The sequence below is a fragment of the Benincasa hispida genome, chromosome 7 (assembly GCF_009727055.1).
Source record: "Benincasa hispida cultivar B227 chromosome 7, ASM972705v1, whole genome shotgun sequence".
Taxonomy (NCBI): Eukaryota; Viridiplantae; Streptophyta; class Magnoliopsida; order Cucurbitales; family Cucurbitaceae; genus Benincasa; species Benincasa hispida.
In genome coordinates, this window is record NC_052355.1 from 41,093,348 (window position 1) to 41,114,426 (window position 21,079).

Genomic DNA, 21,079 nt, shown 5'->3' on the forward strand with positions numbered 1-21,079 from the left:
GGAAAGAACGCAACATTGTTCTACGTCGTAGCGTTGCATCGTTAGGGCATAACATTGTAACGCTGCGAGATAATCCCTTCTGGGCAGTTTCGAACTCCATCAAAAATTCGTTGGAAAAAGTCCGTTTTCTCCAGATTCGCATCGGAAAATCCACGAACGACAAAATGACATTCAAATAAAGACTCTATTGCATATAACTATGTCTAAAACATGGGCCTTTCAAACCAATTTGTAAAAGAATAAGCCATAAAACTAAGTATCCTATCCCAAAACATCCATCAACAAAACCACATTCATCACAAGGCCATTCATCACTGAATCATGAACAGAATGTGGAAAGGAAAAATCCACCAGCATTATAAAATTTAATTAAAAAAAAAAAAAGAATTTGGGAACATAACTTGACTCTGATACCAATTGAAGGATCCCATTTAAGGGCCCTTGAGCGAAAGCAGGATCGTCCCAAATCCCACTTTTACAGAGAAAGAAATTTTACAGAAAAAATCAAATAGATTATTCATCTTAACAAATAAATACAACATGCTCAATTAAAAAGAAATTTAGGGTTTCAGAAACCTTACCTTTGAAGACTTTCTTCACACAAGAAATCCCTCGATCTGCAAATCACGTATAGAATGAGAGATGTCCAATTGGATATGACCACTTGGAGTCCTTGGTATTCTCTGGTGAGAATCCAAGAGTAGTGGACTCTGGTGAATTTGGATTGAGGGGAGGGAGGAGAATGAGAGTTTTTGAGATGAAGAGAGAGCAGAGAATTCAGAAAACTTTTTTTTGATCAAAGCACAACCTTCTCACTATCTCTGTCTTTCACAGGTTGAAAAGATAAAAAAAATCCTAAAACCACAAAACCACCTACTTACATGGGTGGAGAGAAAGGAGGGGATGGAGTTGTAAGTAACTGCCTCCCTTGTTCAAATTAAATTAATTTTAAAAATAAAATTAATTTATTTAAATTATGATTTAATATATATATATAAATATGATAACTAACTTATCATATAATTTATATATTAAGCTATATGTTATATCAAATATAACAAATAACCTATAATTCTAACATTGTATCATATACAATATAACCTACAGTTTCTTTTCTCTCACATATGACATTTAATATAAATCACATTTATGTTAAATTTAACAATTATGAATCCAATCCATATAATCAATATTTGAATCATATTCAAATATTTATTTCCTCTCACAAATGATATAATGTATCAAATACATTATAATAATTATATCACATATAATTAAATAATTTAATTATATCATATATAATCGATTCCCTCAATTAATTTGAACAATTCAAATTAATCCAAATACCGATTCTCATTTAGTTCTATTGAGCTACCAAGGGGACCTCATGGATCTGTAGCTTGAAGCTCCAAAGGTATGTGAATAATTAATTAAACTCTTTAATTAAATTATTCACCATTCGTTAACTGTCGGACACTCCACTAAAGACCGACAGCCACACTCTTCGTACTACAGATAAATTTTTGTGTCCATTGGATATAACCAATCAACAGTACAATGACCATTCACAAATTGTTTGTAAGTACAATTAGGCCAAAATTACCATTTTGCCTCTGTAGTTACATCTAACTTCTTAAGTGCCACTAATCCCTCTAATGAACAATAGATCATAATCCAACTATAACTAAACCCCTCTCGGGCCAAGAGAGGGTGTGACGCTACATTGTTCAAGCCCTAGAATTAGCCCTTAAGGAAAAAATTTATCTACTAACCCCTACCTCGGGGAAGACATGAATTCTTTCTTGTGTAGTTGTGTTCCCAGCTCCCCAATCAGATGAATCCCCAAAATGGTAGGCTTATTGAGTCGGCGATCTGTTCACTCTCATCCATACAAATCAAAGGATCGCCCTCATAGGCAGGAGTTCACAACTCACTCAGGATTCAAATCATGTTACCTATGGTCATCCCAGTGAAATGTAAGTCTCTATTATGAATGGCGTTATATAATGAGACTAAATATTTTGTTGTTCGGTCTTATACAAACTTCTTTGTATAGAATATCCTCGCTCACATGCCTACACATGAATGATCAGGATCAGATCATTTATAACTCTTTACAACAATTGTAACACCTAAAAAGCGGACCATATTCGTAGTGTCACTAGGATAAGTTACTTAGCCTTATTCATCTACTACAGACCATTTAGGTTATCACTTAAACATGATCCACCCGCATATCTCTACATACATATTTAAGCTACAAGATAACCTTGGATGTTAGTTTATTGGTTTGTGATTAATGCAACTAATTTTGAAATAAACCATCATATATTTTATTAAATAAATAATGGGTTTGTATAATACAATTACAAACTATAGGACCCTACGAGATTTAGGGAAACAATCCCAACACATCTCACACTTGTAAGCAATCCCTGAGTTCGACCCTGAACTTACTAGGACTCTGGTCGGACTTACACTTGGGTTCTACCAAGAAAAACAAAACGTTATAACCTCATAATCATTATTCATTTCATCGCATGATACGAACGCATCAGAAGTCCATCATCGTAGACATCCATAAGTTTCTAATGACCCCCACCGCCTGATCTTCATCTTCCTCGCATACATGCGTTCTATAGGTAGTTGGAAGTGTTAAAGACCATCTTGAGTGATTTTTAATTTTTGCTTCTGGAATGTTTAGATACTGTGTATTTGTGTTTCTAGAATGTTGGTAGAGTATATTTGTAGTATTCGAGTTGTTTTTTAAGCAGTGTATCTTTGCATTCTCGTTTGTACTTAATTTGTTGTTTTAGGTAGTTTTGTCATTTACTAATTAGTATTTTCTATTATATAAATTTGTTTTGCTATTTTCATAATTTTGAAACTTTTTAACTATTTTTTCAAATGAAAATCTAAAATTTGTTATTTCTCTTGTCAACCATTTTGGTCCGAATGAATGAATTTATTAAGTGAAAAATGTGAAGCGTTGAACTATCCCCATTTTGGTGTTTAAAGATGAGGTTAAGTACATACATAGGGAATAGATGAGATAGTACGAGAATGAATGAATTTTCCCCATAAATAATTAAATTTATTAAAGTAGAGTATAAACTAAGTCAAATGTAACAATTTTGTCAATCCAAACATAATTTAATAAATAAATATCAATTACTGTTCCAATTGTTGAGTTAAAATAAAGTTAAATTCATACCATCTATTCAACCTTCACTAATTCACCTTCTAATTTTAACCAAAAAAAAAAATCTTTATAAACTCCAAATGTATCTATTATATCTTGATTGAGTTTATATTCTTCACAAACATTCACCCATAGAATTTCGTAAAATAAATTCGATCCCTATGGAATTTATTATATTTAAACTATTCTTATTCTTTTAGAATATGATAAAGAATGCACTCGTAATTACAGTATTTGACTATTTGTCATTCCGGGAAAGATATTTCCATTTTCGTCAAAAAACAATTAAAAAAAAAAGGAAAGAAAACCGATAGAAGGAAAATGGTTAGGGATGGTAAAATTGTCTGTGGGTCCCCGACCCGATCAGGACGGAGAATCTCCAGTTTGATCGGGGACGGTCAAACCGAGGATTTAAATCGGATCCCCGATCGAGAACAGGGCGGGGACGGGGAAGGGATCCTCGTCCTTTCCCCGACCCCGAACTCGATCCTCGTCCCCATCCCGAGTTTTTGTAATTGTTAATATATTATAATAATAATAATAATAATATTATATATTTCTAAAACAGTAGGTTTCAGATTTTTTTATTTTAAAAATATAATATAATAAATTTAATTTTTATTAATTTATAATAAAAAAAAAACATATAATGTTTAAATTAAACAACTATATGTAACAATAATACTAATTTCTTATATAAAATTTACGATCTCAATATAAATATTAAATTTAGTTAATTTTAAATAATCAAAATAATAAAATAAAAAGCGGGTATTTTTTCCCACAGGGACCTGAATCCAGATTCCCGACCTCGATCTCGACTCCCCAAAACGGGAAATGAGGTAGGGACGGATATTAAAAATCCCCACGGGGACCGGGATGGGGAGTCATTCCCACCCTGCCCTAGCCCCATTGCCATCCCTAGAAATGGTCAGAAATAATACTCAAGTCTTCACTTTTCAAAACTAACACGCTTTTTGAAAATTTGTTATACTAGTTCATCTCAACGAGATCGATCACCAATTAAAAAAATCAATTTTGTATAACATCGATGGTTTTGGGCTATCTTGCTGAAATCTAATACTCAAATTCTACTAATTTTTCGAAATATTATATAATCTTTCTAAATCTTGTACTAAATCTTATATTTGTTTCAAAATTTCTCCAAATCCGATTGTTTTTACCAAATTTTATATCAAATTTTATATAAATCTTCAAATCTGTACTCTAATTTTTGTTTCCAAATTTCCAAATTTACAAATACCAATCATGGTTTTTCAAATGGGTCTCAAGTGATTTTTAAATTTTATAAGAGATCAAATATTGTAAATAAAAAAAATTAAAATTTGGGAAAACACAAAGAATCTCAAGGTTAATTGGCTGAGATTTCAACGAAAAGGCCTAATTATATAGGATGTGGTTAATTTTCCGAGATACACCAAGATTCATATCTCCCAAATCTTTCTTAATTTTTTGGCACAATTTGATCTTTGGACTGAAATATTTGAAAATTTATGTAAGATTTGATATAAAATTTGGAAAGCTTATATAATATTTAAAAAAAGAAATTGATAGAATGTCAGGCGTTATCTACCCGTGAATCCCAAAACAATGGATAAGTTATAAAAGGTTAAATTTTTATGTAAATTTTGACGATAGATCATGAACAAGATGGATCGATAAAAACTATGAGTTTAGATGCTAATTTCGAAGGGTGAAAACTTAGGGAGGCTGTTTCTGACAATTTATTTAGACAGAGAAAAAAAAATAATTAATTCATTAAATGCATTCCATTTCACTTGGCGAGCTAATCTGAATGTACAAGTTTATGAAATTAATGAAGCAATTAACATCTATACAGAAGCCGTGTAAAATTAACACTAAAATGAATCCCCCCCCCCCCCCCGTTTTCTGTATCTATCACAATTCTTTTCCCCAGCAGAGTGCTTCATTGGCTCTCATTTCAGTATAAAATTCCAAATACAATCCAACTTCACCATAACCATGGATTTCAAAGCAGAGCTCAACAAACAAGTAGCAGAAGAAGAAGATGGTTACTATGCTGAGATTAGGAAGCAGATCATTCTACTTTTGACAGCATACGACGACGACGAGGCCGAACAACTTTCCAAAACTGAAGCCAAACGAGGTGCAAAAAGTCGACAAAGAGATAGTCGACCACAGCCAGAGAGAAGTTTGAGTTTTTGTCCAAATGGGAATGATTTTGAAGAACCTGTTCGGCATATAAATTCATGGGAGAATGGGAATGGAACAGGGGTTTTCATCCCTCGAGCAGTCAAATACAAAAACTATTGTGTTTTCAGTATGTTCCTGTCTTGACTTTCGAGTTACAAGCACAATGGCAATATTTAACATAACATCACTTTTTATTTTGTGTTGCAGGAAGGATGAGAAAGCATGAGAGAGAAGAAAAACACAGACAAAAGGACAACAAAACCGAGGATCATCCATGTCTTTAAAAGGATTAATTGCAAAAAATACCCCTCGACTTTATCCGTTGTTTAAAAAATATCACTATTTTTTTCAAAGGTTGCAATAATGCCTTTTGACCTTTCACAGTAAGAATTCTTTAGGACTTTAGATGAAAATTGGAAAACTAGTGAATCTCAAGTCTCGTTTCAGGTTACCACTACAGCAATATTCATTCTACTAATAGAATTCTTCTGCTCAAATGGAAAAACACTTTACAGAAGGATAAAGGGAATATTGCAAATTTGAAAGAATAGTCATAGTTGCGAAATAAAATGGAAAGTTGAGGGATATTTTTGTAATTTAGCACTTTAAAAAGTTGTATGTATCTTTGACATTCCCATATCCTAAACACTGAAGCTTCCAAATGAATAAAGACAAGTCCTTGTTATCTTTGGACTTTCATTGACTCTCATTACCAAAATCAAATGAGAATCGAATCGCGCTGACGATTAAAGTAAACTCCAAAACAGTCAGTCAAAACTTTTAAGTTACCAATATAATTTAATCTTGAAATGTTATACTATTGTACAGTTGATTGATAAGAAACAAAAGTAAACTCCAAAACTCAAACAAAAATAGTTTTATTCAAGTGAATAGAGTTAACAAATGAGGTTGTCCATGGTAGTATGGTATCAATGTTCATGCCTGTACCAGGTCTTCCCTGCGGCTGTCGAACCGATGCTCCATTAACACTTCTCTTGCTCGTGCACTCCGATGCTGAAGGCGCTGGTGAAGCATATCCGAAATCTGGTTGAAGAATTCAGCATCCCATTTCTGCATCAACAATGGATTTTCTGCATAACAGATGTATATGGACGTAACAGCACTTTCCACAACCACTATTGCAAGGCCTACCTGAACATTCCAAATAATAAAGAATCAAAAAACAGTTTCTTCAGAACAAGTTAGAACTAGGACTCAATTGGTAAAAAAAGGTTATAATTCGTAGACTAGAATCAGCCAGCAAAAAGTTAAGGAGAATAAGTTTTAAGAAAATAAATTTACCAGGACCATTCCCATCAATGTTGCAGTACATGCCACCATCGACACTTTATCCTTCCACTTGATCCATGTCCAAATACCTGAGCAAGTTCCAGCAGTGAGCCCGCCCATGATGGTGCTCATCAGAAGAACAGCACCTGAACAATCATAAGCAATGAGGGCTTCGACTCCAGTTGACTGGAATAACTCCCATGCATCCCTAGCTGAACGGTTGAAGCTTTTGCCGTAAACTGCTATCTGAAGTAAAGAGAAGCAGGGAATTATGGGGAAACCAAACAAGTCAAACTCAATTATTCAACTTAACATCAGGTAAAAGGGAAAACCTGGACATAGGCATATTTGTTAAAGAAACGAACAAGAGTCTCAACAAGATGAAACAAAAAATCAACACAGCAAAGCAGACACTCGTTCTTGCCAATCTTTGATCGGATTCCTCTGATCTGAAAGATGTTGGTTTAGTTTACAAAGAAATATACAAACTAAAGAAACAAAGCAATCCACAGTAAAAGCGTTTGCATGAATACCTCCCACCGCAGTGTCCGAATGGCAGCTGTAAAAAGTGATCCATAGCAAATGCTACCAAAAGATGTTGTCACAGCATACCTTGAAGCCTTCACCAATGACTTTGATGGCATAGATGATGACTCTCTGCCGCCATGGATTAGGACTAGAAACACCATTCCAGAAACTATAACATGTAAAGTATTACAAAAAACAGCACCAGCCCAAAATAAGCTTATGGAGAAAACCTGCAAATAGAAATGTCATATCATAGAAATTCAGCTAACATTCCTGGCTCCTTCAAGCTGTAAAACTTCTCATCTTCAAATAAAGGGACATAACAAAGAGCAAACTTGCCAGCTCACCACAAGTAGCCACCAGCGTCCACCATCACCCATACTCGATGCCACGATGCCAGCTACTCCAAAAGACCAAATTCCCATACACAAAAGCATGACAATCATGAAAGCATATGCAACTCTTATAACTTCAGGAAGTCCAGATACCATCTTTACAGCCTTTTGCAACACTAGAAGCGTAAATGGTAGTCTATGGAAGGAAAAATGCAAGGTCAGAGAAGACTGCAATAATCACCTAGTCCATTTTTTTTTCAATATATTAAAACGAGCACGCGGTATTCTTTAGTAAAAGGCAAAAGAATAGTTCGCGCTGTGCTCACCGCACGGCTCTGTAGTCCAATCTTTTGTTAATCAATCTACAATTCTATTTCTCAAAGAGCTGAGTTCAAGGGAAAAATGATGAAAAATATTGCCCAACACATACAAAACCGAACCACTACTTCCACTCTTATAGTTCAAATAAAGAAATCAGAGAAAAATTCTGAAACACGACAATAAATCGGGTTCAAGAATGTCGAAATTCTTCAAAATTCAACCTCATACCTGTCTATAACTGATACAACATATAGGAACTGCAACCCGGCACCAATTGAAAATGCTACACCCCAGAAAAATAGCTGGCCCCAGAAGCACAAAACACTTATAACAGCAAGATATGTAGTCAAAATATGCACAGAAATCTTCATTACATGATTTGCAAAAGAACCAAGTAAGAACAACCAAGCCCATCCAAGTAAGCTTCCCACTCCGCCTGCCAAAGCATAAAGTGGCCAGTAATCCTCTGTTAATCCAACCCGATTCTCCATAATTGTATTAGTGTACTTATCGATTTGTAACCTATTGCTCTTCTTGAACCTATTAAGCCCCAGAACCACAAGCACAAATCCCACACTGATCAAATGAATCATAAACACAAAGGACCAGAAAACATCTCGCCAAGAACGTGACGATTCATCCGACAGCGCTTGACCTCCGTCACCACTCATACGACCCTGAGCTACATTCTGTAAACAGCCCAAAGAAAAAGGAAGAACCCCATTGATCAGTCGTTAAAAAAAAAAACAAAGAGGAGAAGAATTTTATCAAAATTTATCAGTAAAAGTAAACGAAACCCAGTTTAAAAAGGCGGCCATAACAAGAAATTGAACAGAACCAAAGAGATTAGTGGGGTTTACCTGGGCCTGATCGGCGGTAACAACGGAGGCGGAATCGAATGAAGAAGAAGAGACGCTACCGGAATCCCCCATTACGAATGGAAATAGAACTATGGAGCATTGTTTAGAAATGGGTTTGTGAATTGGAAGCTTTTGGAGTGAATCATAATGAGGTTGACAAGAACGTGAAAAGTGGGTAAGAAAACGATAGGAAGAGAGGATCAAAGGGTCGCTTTTTAGGGCTTCTTTACAGAAAACAAGTATAAGAAATTGAAAATTTTCAGGAAGGGAAGCAGATTTGAGAGAGAGAGAGAAGAAGTGAGAAACAGAACAATTTGGACAGAATTACTCTGAAACTCGGAAAGGGAACGTGGGGGTGTTCACTTTTGGACACTGCCATTTCCACTCATGGAGGAGTTTTCATGCCACGCGCTCACCGTCCGCGTGATGGGAAAATGATGTGTTCTACATTTCTACTGTTATTCGTTTCGGTCAAGATGTAGACGTTTTTTTCCCCCTTTTTCTTTTCCTGACTGTAAATTCAATTTTTTTTATTTCTCAAAATATATATATAAAGAAAAAAATTATGAAATATAAAAGTCTATTGGGACATAATTGTAGGATATTATTAGCCTTTAAAAAAAAAAAACTACCATATTGAAGCAGGTCTCTAACTTTAAAGTTGATGTTAATTGAATTATATGCCAGGTAATTATTAGTCACTTAATTTTTTTTCTCCTCTATTTTTATACCATAAATCAACTTTGTTCAAATTCTTCTTTTAAAATGTTTAGCTTTTTTAAAAAAAAATAGTGCATTCATTTCTCGATTTAATATTTTTATATTTTATATTTTAAAATTTACTCGTAACTAATTTAAACATGGATCTTTTTAAATATAAAAAATATATTTATACTTTATAACAAAAAGTTAAAAAATGAGGTATTTTCTGAACTTTTTACTATAAATTATAAATATTTTTAAAATTTTCTATTAATAAAAAAAAAAAAAAAAAAAAAAAAAAAACTCATTTAGTTTCTACGATAAAAACTAACACACTATAACCATTTAGTTTCTACAATATTATTATTTTAGAATTAAGTTTGCGCGTGCACATCATTTTATAAAGTCCATTTTCTCATGCTCTATATATCCAAATATGTTAATAAAGTAAACACATCACTAGTTCTAAAATAATAATATGTTACCAATATGTTCACTTTTGATATAACTAATTCTATTAGTTTTTTTTAACTAAAGTTGAAACATGTTGAATCATATGTTTGTGTTTAAAATGTATTTTTAAGTGTTTAATTTAAAAAATAAATCATTTTAGAATAGATTGAAGTGTTTGACAACTACTCAAAATAAGTTAGTATTTTCAACATCTTTTGTCAAAAATGTTTAAATAAAAATGAGTTTTTTAAAAAACATTTTTTCTCAAGTCAATCCAAAATGGGCTTACTCTAATGCTTTTGATTATTTTTTAATTTTTACCTTATTTTTTATTTTAGGGAAAATTTCCTTTTTGGTCCCTGGGTTTGAGGTCTAATTTTTATTTGGTTCTTAGGTTTCAAAATGTTACAGGTTTAGTTCTTAAGTTTTGAATTTAATTTCAATTTAGTTCATAGGCTTTAAAATGTTGCAATTTTACCTTTGACGTTTGAGTTTTGTTTGAATTTAGTCCCTGTATTTCAAAATTTTATATTTTTAACCTCAATTTTTCATCAAATACTCACTTTCAAAACATTGATGTCAATGTCTATAATTAATTCAAAATAATTATGAAGTAAATTTTAAAATTTAATTTAAGTGATGAAAATTAGTGAAACTTAATTAATTATAATTCACTTAATTATTTTGAATTTATTAACCTACTTTAACACCAAATGTAGAAAATAAGTATTTAGTGAAAATTGAGGTTAAAAATATAAATCGTGAAATATAGGGATCAAATCTATACTACATTAAAATGGGGAAGTAGGAGAATTTTTACATATAAAAATGTGACTGTTCAAGTTTAGATGTCCCTTGATACACATCAATATTTGGGATACAACTCTTTGAGTTTAAGTATCTGTTGATTGTTTTTGTGTAGGTTACACATGAAATGGATGTATTTATTCATGTATGGATGTGATCCATACAAAAAGCAAATTGTCGAGTTTAGGCGTTTATTGAGAGATGTTGGAAAAATAAAGGTTGTGCTTTATATTTTCACTTTACAAAATTGATTTATTATATGTGAAAAAGTTGACTTCGAAGTCGAATAATTACATTTTATGCCAATAGAACACCATATTTGAGTGTAGTTAGTGTTACATCTCGAATCTTTGCATTTATTACTAATTTTATAATTATTTTGTTGTTGGTATGATAGATTTAATTGCATCATATATATCTATAAAGTATGAAGTAGTAAAAGCTATTTCAGCATACTTCATCAACATGATTTACAATGAATAAATATAAATGAATTTCAACATTCACATCAAACCTTTAAAACATAAAAAAAATAAAATAAAATAATAAATGGTAAAATTCATAAATATGTGTATTGCACATGAACCGTTACTAGTTTAAACAAAGCTCAAATGCCAAGAAGTTGCAACATTTTGAAATCTAAGAACTAAATTAAAACCAAACTCAAAACTTAAAGACTAAATATGTAACATTTTGAAATCGGGGACTAAATAGAAATTAAACCCCAAACCTAAAGACTGAAAAGATATATTTTTTTCCCTTCATTTTAACAAGATAGATATAATAAGACTATTTGATCTCTTTGTTAATAACATATGCCTCAATTAATAATAAATATATATGTATATTTTTAATACATTATAACTTTATTCATTTTACATTTATTTAATTTTTAATAGTAAATTATTTAGCTTTAAATAATTCAGCATTAATCCATGGAAAATCTATATTTAAAATAATACTAGATGAAGCAAGGGGAAAAAATCTACTATTTTGTCTTGGGAGAAAGAGAAAAGCCCTCTACCTCACCTAAACCCACTCCCACTTTCAAGCCTCCATTTTGACAATTACTATTTTATATATAGCTACTTACAATTGCCATTTTTTTTTTAAAAAAAAAAAAAGGAATTTTAAATACATTTATCTAATCAAATAATTTAAGCTAGATTATAAAATATGTAAAGATACTATCCTGTACTGTTAAATGGCATATGTGTGAATGATTCTCTCAAAGATCCAATTAAATTAAAACAACTCTAAATACAATCTAAACAACCATTAAATAAAATATAAAATAATATAGAATGGTATAATATATATAATATAGTAATTATGATAACCTCTTTTTATATACTTGAGCAAGGGAGATGTCCACATGTAATTCATAATGTAAGACAACAAATATGCACATGCAAATGCTTGATGTTATATTATTGCATTAAACACTTATAACAACAAAATTCTATACCTACAATTTGATTAAATCTTAGAATTTCCATTAAATAAAATGACATTGATATTTCTAAAAAAAAATGGAATTGATATTTGATACTAATGAATGGATTATTATTTAGAACATACATTTTGGAAAATATAAAGTTTCTCTCTTTTCTCGTTCGTGTAATGACAATGTGATTACCATCTCTATTTCATTGTAGATAAAGAAAAAGTCATATCCTCTATATTGTTTTAATTATATCACATGATATATATTTTTGTCCCAAAATTTTACTTGAAAGTTGATAGTTTATCAATTATGTCAGATGAGTTTCATGCTCATTTTAGCAATTTTGTTTTATCTTTGTTTAGAGACTGGTGTTATATATATATATAAAAGACATCATATACATTACACACTTAGCGTTATTCTATATTGCATACGAAGAATTTTCGTATAGCGTTATTCTATATTGTATATAAAGAAATTTCGTAGATTTCAAAATGTGTGTATTTTTTGAAAATAAGAAACAATTTCAGCGACATAATATGAAATCACAAAAGAAGGGAGAAGTCCCCATAGAAAGATTACAAAAGGCCTTTCCAATTTGAATGGAGATTAGTATAGTTGCAATAATGGAATAAGGGAGCATTTACACCACGTCACAACACTATTAACTATATAGCATACAAAAAACTATTATAAGATGAGTATTTTTCATGGAAAATTCTTCTATTCCTTTCTTGTTAAATGTTCCAAGAAAATGTTATAATGAAAATTTTTTGGAAGAATATTATTTTATAAATAAAAATGAAAGTTGGAAAAAAAAAAATAGAACTCAAAAGCATTTAAAACCATAAACAAATTAAGTTTGCTTTTACTTTTTGGATTTCAAATCCGCGAGAATTTGAATTTCTTTTTACTTTTTGACTTTGTTTAGTAAGAATTATGATCTATTAGTTGAAAGCTTATACCTTAATCAATTGAGTTATGCTCAAATTGTTTCGATTATCAAGTCGAAAAAGTATAAGTTTGATTAGACATATAACAAAAACTATAAAACTTTTAATAATTTTTAAAATTTTGTGTATTAATAGATATTTTAACTTTTTTAAAAAAAAATTCTATAAGTAGACTAAACACAAATTTTTAAAGTTTTAAAACTTATTATGTATACAAGGATAAATTTATTAGATACAATTTAGGGTTGATAGACCAATTAGATAAAATACAAGATTTATTACAAAAAGTTTAACCTACTAAATAAAAAATAAAAAATAAAAAATGTTCGAGAAACAAACTTACAAATGATAGGAATGAAAGGCTAAGGAAAGACAAAAGTTAAAGAGAGAGAGGAAAATGGAAATATCCATAAACGGCAATTGGAACCCTCAACGACAGACCAATCAACGTCACGCCCTTAGTATCCAATGTTCAACGTACGACTAACCTGCAACTTGCAGTTGACCGTTTACTTCTTTCCCAATTCCAATATATTTTAATTTTTTTTTAAAAAAATCTCTCATTAATTGGACCCCGTAAATCCTAACGGTTATATCATTTCCCATCTCAACTTCTTCCCAGTAATACCCCCATGCCACGTCAGATTTTACGACAAGTGGCAGTTACCGTTAACCAGTGGTCCATTTCATCATTCTATGTTACAAGAGCCACTTGAAAATCAGTAATTAGCTTAATAAAAAAAGGGATTAAGAAACTGATTAAGACGACGAAACTTCTATTATTAAAAAAAAAAAAAAAAAAAAACTATATAACAATTAACATTTGTTGGGGGAGAACCCAACGAGCGAATTAGCTAGATCGAAACCGACACGTGTCCCTTGCTGCTGTGCGTTCCCGAGGATTGACAACGTGGAATCCGTAGGAGCAAAGGCGAAACAAAACGTCCCTTCAGAGTCAACCGGTATCAGGTAATTTTTAGCCGGCAACGGCAATTCCTTCCCGTTGGCGAAATGAAACGACACCGTCGGTACTTCAACTCTCGACTTTGACGACAAGTCGTAACATGTATCGAACAACGCCACGCCACGTGCGGACTGCAAATCGTGCGTGCTCTTGACGAATGCATCGCGCAGCACGTTATAAGCGGTGGTCTGCAACCGCGTCACGGCGGTACCGGAGTCGATGATGATCCCGCCGTTACCGTCTTGGCTCATTTGGAACGACGACTCCGGAATCGGAAGTATATCACCTCCGACGCTCATCCCCGTCACGCCTAGGTAGAAGAACGTGTTTAAATTAGGGTTCCGGTGAAGCGGCGCGGTTACGGCATCGGGAGGAATCGGTGAGTTGAAATCGAGAGTCGAGGTGGAATCAGAGTCGCGGTCCACGAGACAATACGAGAAAGACGAGGCATTGAGCTGTGAAGGGAACGAGAGCGAGCCGCCGCCGAGTCCGAGCAAGCCAGCAGCGCCGATGAACAAACCCTCATTGTTATGGCCACAACCTAGGGCAATGTTTCTGAGAGAAGTCGAGCCGAAAGTAACAGTTTCAGTAACGAAATCGCCGACTGTGTAAGACCCATCACCGTAAGAGACCTCGTAAAGACAAGTACCATTCCGGCACTCCGAAACATCGAGCGATTTGCATTGCTCTGTTTCGCAGGACAGAGAAGTGAAAGAAGCAGAGGAAGTAGGCTCAAAGATTGGATCTGTTTGCTCGTAGCATTCAGCGCAAGGCGCGCATTGTACCCAACTTACATCGCTGCCAGTATCGAGCACCATGTAAACCGGACTCGGCGGCCGACCGATTCCGACTCGGGAGAAGTACTCACCACTCCCCTGACTCGCGCCTGACACAATCGGACTCTCGAAATCCTCAGCCCCAAATTGGGGTTCAAGATCTGCTCCAGTAATGCCTCGAATGGCTAAATCCATCCTAGCAGTCAAAGATCTGACTCGAGCAGAGTCGCGCTTCAGTCTGGATAATGTGAGGGATTTGTAGTCACTGTGGGAGGTTTTCATAACTGAAATCCTGGAATGCAACTGGAGAGTCAAGGAAGATGAATCGGAGACGGTATTTTCATCTGTCATTGAAGATTCAGGGTCCAATGCGAAGATCTGTTGAGTCCTCTGAATGGAAGTGGCGACGTCGAGCACGGCGGTTGTAGGGGTGGGAGGCAAGCTCCGGCAGAGGAAGCCGGAAAGAGAGGAGAAAAGAAGGGGGAGAAGGAAGAGAGAAATGTTGGCCATTGGAATGGAAGGGAAAAAGAAAAGGAAGGAATGGTTGAGAAGGGAAAATAGAGGAGGGTTTAGCATTTAAGAGAGAAGAAGACAAGCCGCGAGTGTCATTTAGTTCACTTCACGACAAGCGCGTTTGAAGAGAAAGAAAGAAAGATTAAAGGATTTTGAAGAGAAAGAAAGAAGAAGAAGATGCTTTGAATGAATGAAGCTAATGCACGGGTGGGACATGACCCCTAAATTATGTTATGTTTTCGATTTTATTATATTATATGCTTTCATACTTTACTATATATATAATGTGACCATTAGAATGATACTTGTCGGTTTTAATTTCGCTAAATTACAAAACATACCCTTCAACTCTCTTTCTCTCTCTCTTTTTTTTTTTTTTTTTTTTTTTTAATAAATACCCATATTCTTTTAAATATGGAAATATTACCCTCAAAACATTTTTCTAAATGTTTTATAATTATCTATTAGATAGAATTCTTATAAAATGTATGATGTAAATTGGAACCTGATATTGGTAACTTAGAACGATGTGGCAGTATCCTTGTTTCAATATTCGTCTCAAGTTACTATCACATTGTTTACAGTTTCAATTTACATCCAACATTCCAATAAATTTTATATATTTAAGACAAAAAGGTTTGGGTGGGTGCTTTTGTACCACTTGGGCCGTGCCTATCTCTCAGGGTCTAAGTTTTTCCTAGGTGCAATGAGGTTAAGACACTAGAAGCAATTGTGGTTTGTTTTGGAACGGAGAATATTTCTCAGCTTCTTCATTCAAACCTCTAAGTTGAATTTGATTGCTTAGAGGGGATTAACTTGCTAAATAACACGCGGAGGTTTCTTTATCGAGCAGGCTAAGACTTGGAGTTGGATATTGAGAGTTATCTTTTTCTCTCATGTTCGTCGATGCCAAAATGTTCTAGTGCACTCTCTCACATCTAAAGCTTGAGAAAAATACAAGTCTTCCCTCCTTTCTACTTCTTATCTTGAGTAGTTTTCTATGCTTATCTCACGTAAGGTAATCTTTTAATTGTCTGTCTTTTTATTTTCTTGTATTGTCAAAAAAAATATATTACAATATTTGGAAAAATAAGAATAATTGTTATAGAGTTAAGTAAAGTTGGGATTATTTATTTGGGTGGTGGGGTAAAGTTATGATTTTTTGAAAGAGAGGAAAGTGGGGTCAAGGAGGGAACATTTGTGTGTCAAAAGGTGGGAGTTAAATAATTCACTGTTCACATCAGTAAACAGAATGAACTTTAGAATAATGTTGTTTGTTTGAAATTGAATAGGAATGAAATCAATAGCCCACTTGTTTATTAATTCCACTGCTTTTTAGTTTTGGAGCTATCATTTTGTTAAAAGTGTCTCTCTGTATTTATTGGTCCTGCCTTTGATATTATACTGCCCAACTTTGCTTTTACCTTTTTTTTTTAATTTATTTATTTCATTCTTAAATTTCATCCTCTATGATTTTAGAAATTTCAATTTAATCCTTATAGTATAGTCAATTAACACAAAAAATATAGCATTTAACTCATTAAACTCTAAGAGTAATATTAGAGTGCACATTGCACTCATCTCCATGTATTATGTTCAATCATAAAGAAAAAAATATATTTAACAAAAAATAAAAGTTTGTCACGTGATAACTTATGATTAAACATTTGATGAACTACATAAATATGGGTGCAACTCAAGATACATCTGAGTATTTTTTTTTAACTCTAATATAGTCAACTATCATGATAAGTATAGAATTATGGACGATTTGTAAAATTGAACTAAGTTACTGAGTTAAAAGTATAAGATTCAATTAAAACTAAACTCATAGTGATTAACAAAAAAGTTTAGCATCATATGGACGGAAACTATAATCAAAATATGGAGTCCAAACTTCTTGTTTAACATTTTCATAGAAGGTTGAATATTTGCCATTTTTTGTTTTTGGTCTTTCTGAGCATGTAACTTAGACTAAACTTGGCAGTATTGAAAACATAAAATAGAAATGTATTGAAAGAACTAAAGGTCCTTTTTCGTAGGGATCTTGTAGAATATTTAGAGATATTCTGCAAAGTTCAAAATTTAGAATTTGAAAGTGCATTTAATTGATGATTTAACAATAAAAATCACTTCCACGGTATATACTATTTCAAAACTTCAATTTTCTATAATATTTACTATTTGCTACAGTTTTTACTATTTTACATTAATCTTTTTTTTTTGTTACAGTATTTACTACTTCATTCTCAAACTAAAATAATTTACACCTCAAACACATACTTTTCTAAATCAAAGTAAAATAATCTACATTCCAAACACAAACTATTAACTCCTTGCCCCAAACACTTCCTAAGTATTTTGATTAATATTCATATGTTACATCATACATTACTTCATTATTGTATGATATTATATAATATTATATTTAAATGATCTAAACTAAACTTGGTCTCATGTCAACATGTCAATTACCACTAAACTATGCTACTTTCGTAGAATTATTGTGCTCAACAAGCATAAATATATATTTGATTTTATGACAAGTTACAAAGAGAATAGGATGCAGCATATTGAGATCAAATGAACAAAACACTTACAAATTTCTATGTTATATTTATCATCAACCTATGGGGAAGAATTTTCCTATACAATTCTCGTATATGTATCTTTTGTGGGTTAAAAGAGACAATTAAGATAATCAAAGAAGGAAGACAAAATAGAGTCTTTCTACTCTCAAAACAAACAAAATATCAAGGAGTTCTCCGATACTTACATACCAGTTTCCAATCTTCTTCTTCCTTCCTTTTTTTTTCCCTATGTTTTTTAATCCCAACCCATCTCCATTTTATGAAGACAAGTTTGAATACACATGAATGTATTCCAATGAAGAAAAGGCTTAACAGCATCCACCACTAGCAGGTTCAATTGAACTTAACAGCCCATTGCCTCTGAGCTGCATGCAGTGTTCTTCAGCATCAGCCTGAGCACAAATGATGACCAGTGACAAGCCATTGCAGTGAGCTTCTTGCATGATGTTAACTGCATTGTCAAGTGTCATTCCAGGGATGACTTTCATCAGGACTTGAACGACATATTCTCGTTTATTGAAGTCGTCATTATGCAGAATGACACGATATGGTGGTGTCATTTTCCTTGATTTCCTGAAGGATTTTGTTGATACAGAATGATTAGTTTCATATCTGCTGTTTTGTTCTATGAAAAAGAACCATCCAACAGAGAACAATGAAGTTAGCGCATTTATGCAAAATCAAGTTGTAAAATGAAGCATTCAAAATTAACTTCAACATCTGCTAATAACCAGAAGTCTTCCTAAGTTGCAAGAACTTAGCTACTTGGTTTCATTTGTATAAACAAGAAAGAGAAAAATCAGTGATTTCATCCATTGCAATTCAGGCTCAGAACTACCTCCGTTTTTCCCCTTTATGATGCAATTCTTTGAATGCTCATCCTTCTTAATATTAAGAAAACAAAAGTCAATGTATTAAGTTTCAGTTGATGGAAGATTGGCAGTTGGTTAAGCTAAAAACACTAACGCCAAAAATGAATGCTGTATTTCATATCAACAGAGATGCTTTGATTTCAGTGTTCCCACGCAAAGGGCAACATGGCATAGCTGACATTATCTCAAAAATCATCCAAAGTATTGCATTGGCAACACAAAGTGATTCATACAACACATGGAAAATAAAGAGATGCATAGCGTAAAAGACAGTAGTTCTGATTTAGAATTCAAATTGTAAAGATCAGTGAAAACTATCTAACCGTTGGTTTTCGGATGACCCTACACCAGAATCTGCCCATCTCTCTAAGGCCTTTAACTGGTATACTTTATTCTTTCTTTGTCCCCTTTTCTAGTTCAGTATATAGTAGTCTTTTCAATACATAACTGTACGGTCTAATGTTTAATACCTCAAATCAAACTCAGATTCTCTTCCAGGAGTTGCTTTCTCAATAACAGGTCTCTCCAACAACCCTCCTCCTCTTCCTGCCGTTGGTGCTGATTTAACAACCGATGCGCCAAAGTTAGAGCATAGCCCTTTACATACAGAGCTTCTGTCCCCTGAAATTAAACTTTTATAAGAAGTTAATATTATAAATTGCTAATCCAATCATAGTGTTGCACTTAAACAATAAGATAAAGTTGCAAAACGGGAAGGAAGAATCTAATGATATAAATATAACAAAGCAAATAAAGCAAAGGAATCAATAAAGTAAAAAAAAAAAAAAAAAAAGGTAATCTCAATCTTCAAAAGAATAGAAAGTAGATTAACCCATTGATAGCCAGAAACAATGGAGCTTCCAACGTGATTGACAACTAAGCCATATGCAAAAGAGAATATGGAACCCCCACAAAACAAAGCATATAAAGCAAAGTACAAACGCGGGGGGGGAAGGGGAAGTGGAGTGGAAGGAAATTAAAGAAAAATGGCTACAAGATGATAAATTGAAGTGGGATAACATATGCTAGGAAGCTTATAGTCCACACTAGGACCAAAAAAGGAGATAGATTCTTCTATAAATCTAGCATAAGGAAAATGCCACACAATAGAAGATTCTGGAACAATGGGATATGATCCATTCAAGATATCTGCAACAAAGAGAAAATCCTTTTTCCACCAAAAATATTGCACGTTTTGGTCTCAAGGTACATGCTATACAAATGCTGGCCCCTCGCTATCAAATTATTCCAATTAGCCCAATGGACAGATAAGCATGACAGAAGGGCACAAGCATAACAACTTCAGAGATCATTTGGGATCATGGATCATCAAATATCTTAGTAAAAGCTATTAAACTTATTCAGACGTCAATTTTAGTCCAGAATAAAAGATTCCAACACAGAATTAAAGTCAAACCGAATCGAAAAATGAAAGAGATGAGAAAGATGATGTATATGGGCTTTCTCAAGGAATCGGCAATGGCGGATCAAAATCAGCAAAACCCCAGATGATTTAACGATTATTAATGAAGAAAAATAATGAATAAAAGTAGTAGTATTACCTGGTTTGGGGTTGAAGACATGATTGGGTGAGAGAGCTAATTTCCCACAAATCGCAATCTCCATGACTGCTCTTCCTTTCTATCTGGAAGGGAAAATCAATTCCGATGGAAAATAATTTGTCTGATTCTTCTAAAGATTTAAAATTTCAATTGGAAAAGCGAAGTGGAGTGATTGGTTTTTACTGGGAATAGCGGAGGACTTAGGGACAGAGGAGGAAGACGAAATGGAGATTTTAAGAAAGATGTCGTTTTGATAATCAAAAGAACTGGGCCTCGAAACTTCTTCGGTATTACAGCCCATAAAACATGGGCCTTTGTGCCACTGACAATTTTCGAGGATTTATAGAGTTTGAGAAGAGAGAGCAAAATATTTTGAAATATGGCAAAAACTTATTAAATTGAAATGTGCTAACAAGAGAAATACCAAATTTTAAAGTTTTAATAGAAAAATGAAAGAAAATATTTCAAAATTATAAAAATAGCAAAACGGATTTAGATAATAGAAAATACTACTGAGTAAATGACAAAACTACCCTAAAACAACAAAATTAAGTACAAACGAGAATGCAAACATCACTGCTTCAAAAACAACACGAATACACAAATACACCCTACCTAAATATTCTAGAATCACAAATAAACAATAGCTAAATATTTAAGAAGCAAAAATAAAAAAATTACTTAATATGGTTCTTAATGCTTCCAGC

General features: G+C 33.0%; 3 protein-coding genes and 1 pseudogene across 4 annotated transcripts; all 4 read right to left on the reverse strand.

Moving 5' to 3' along the window:
* Positions 1-6,164: 6,164 nt before the first annotated feature.
* Positions 6,165-8,804, reverse strand: LOC120080750 (CTL-like protein DDB_G0274487). Its single transcript, XM_039035373.1, has 7 exons — positions 8,733-8,804; positions 8,101-8,561; positions 7,564-7,747; positions 7,222-7,446; positions 7,021-7,137; positions 6,701-6,934; positions 6,165-6,550 (listed from the first exon to the last, which is right to left on the reverse strand). The coding sequence occupies exons 1-7, from the start codon at positions 8,802-8,804 to the stop codon at positions 6,335-6,337; spliced, it is 1,509 nt and encodes a 502-aa protein (XP_038891301.1). The 3' UTR covers positions 6,165-6,334.
* On the reverse strand, positions 7,776-7,886 carry LOC120082290 (annotated as a pseudogene).
* A 4,956-nt stretch (positions 8,805-13,760) lies between the features above and the next one.
* On the reverse strand, positions 13,761-15,558 carry LOC120081153 (protein ASPARTIC PROTEASE IN GUARD CELL 1). Its single transcript, XM_039035836.1, has one exon. It carries the CDS (start codon positions 15,408-15,410, stop codon positions 13,911-13,913), a length of 1,500 nt encoding a protein of 499 aa, XP_038891764.1. The 5' UTR covers positions 15,411-15,558; the 3' UTR covers positions 13,761-13,910.
* A 2,362-nt stretch (positions 15,559-17,920) lies between these two features.
* On the reverse strand, positions 17,921-20,612 carry LOC120080917 (ATP-dependent Clp protease adapter protein CLPS1, chloroplastic-like). Of its 2 annotated transcripts, none has more exons than XM_039035597.1 (3): positions 20,373-20,612; positions 19,281-19,431; positions 17,921-18,511 (listed from the first exon to the last, which is right to left on the reverse strand). In XM_039035597.1, the coding sequence occupies exons 1-3, from the start codon at positions 20,434-20,436 to the stop codon at positions 18,247-18,249; spliced, it is 480 nt and encodes a 159-aa protein (XP_038891525.1). In that variant the 5' UTR covers positions 20,437-20,612; the 3' UTR covers positions 17,921-18,246. The 2 variants fall into 2 exon arrangements, with proteins under 2 accessions (XP_038891525.1, XP_038891524.1); XM_039035596.1 differs by lacking the exon at positions 20,373-20,612 and adding an exon at positions 19,643-20,255.
* Between the last annotated feature and the right edge of the window lie 467 nt (positions 20,613-21,079).

Coding starts and splice junctions, on each gene's coding strand:
- LOC120080750 (XM_039035373.1), bottom strand. CDS start 8,804: ATGGGGGATTCCGGTAGCGTCTCTTCTTCTTCATTCGATTCCGCCTCC. Junction 6,935..7,020: donor ACAAATATGCCTATGTCCAG/GTTTTCCCTTTT, acceptor TCTTTACTTCAG/ATAGCAGTTTACGGCAAAAG. Junction 6,551..6,700: donor CATTGATGGGAATGGTCCTG/GTAAATTTATTT, acceptor TGGAATGTTCAG/GTAGGCCTTGCAATAGTGGT.
- LOC120081153 (XM_039035836.1), bottom strand. CDS start 15,410: ATGCTAAACCCTCCTCTATTTTCCCTTCTCAACCATTCCTTCCTTTTC.
- LOC120080917 (XM_039035596.1), bottom strand. CDS start 19,832: ATGTTATCCCACTTCAATTTATCATCTTGTAGCCATTTTTCTTTAATT. Junction 19,432..19,642: donor TTGTTTCTGGCTATCAATGG/GTTAATCTACTT, acceptor GTTTAATTTCAG/GGGACAGAAGCTCTGTATGT. Junction 18,512..19,280: donor GAATCTGAGTTTGATTTGAG/GTATTAAACATT, acceptor AAAATCCTTCAG/GAAATCAAGGAAAATGACAC.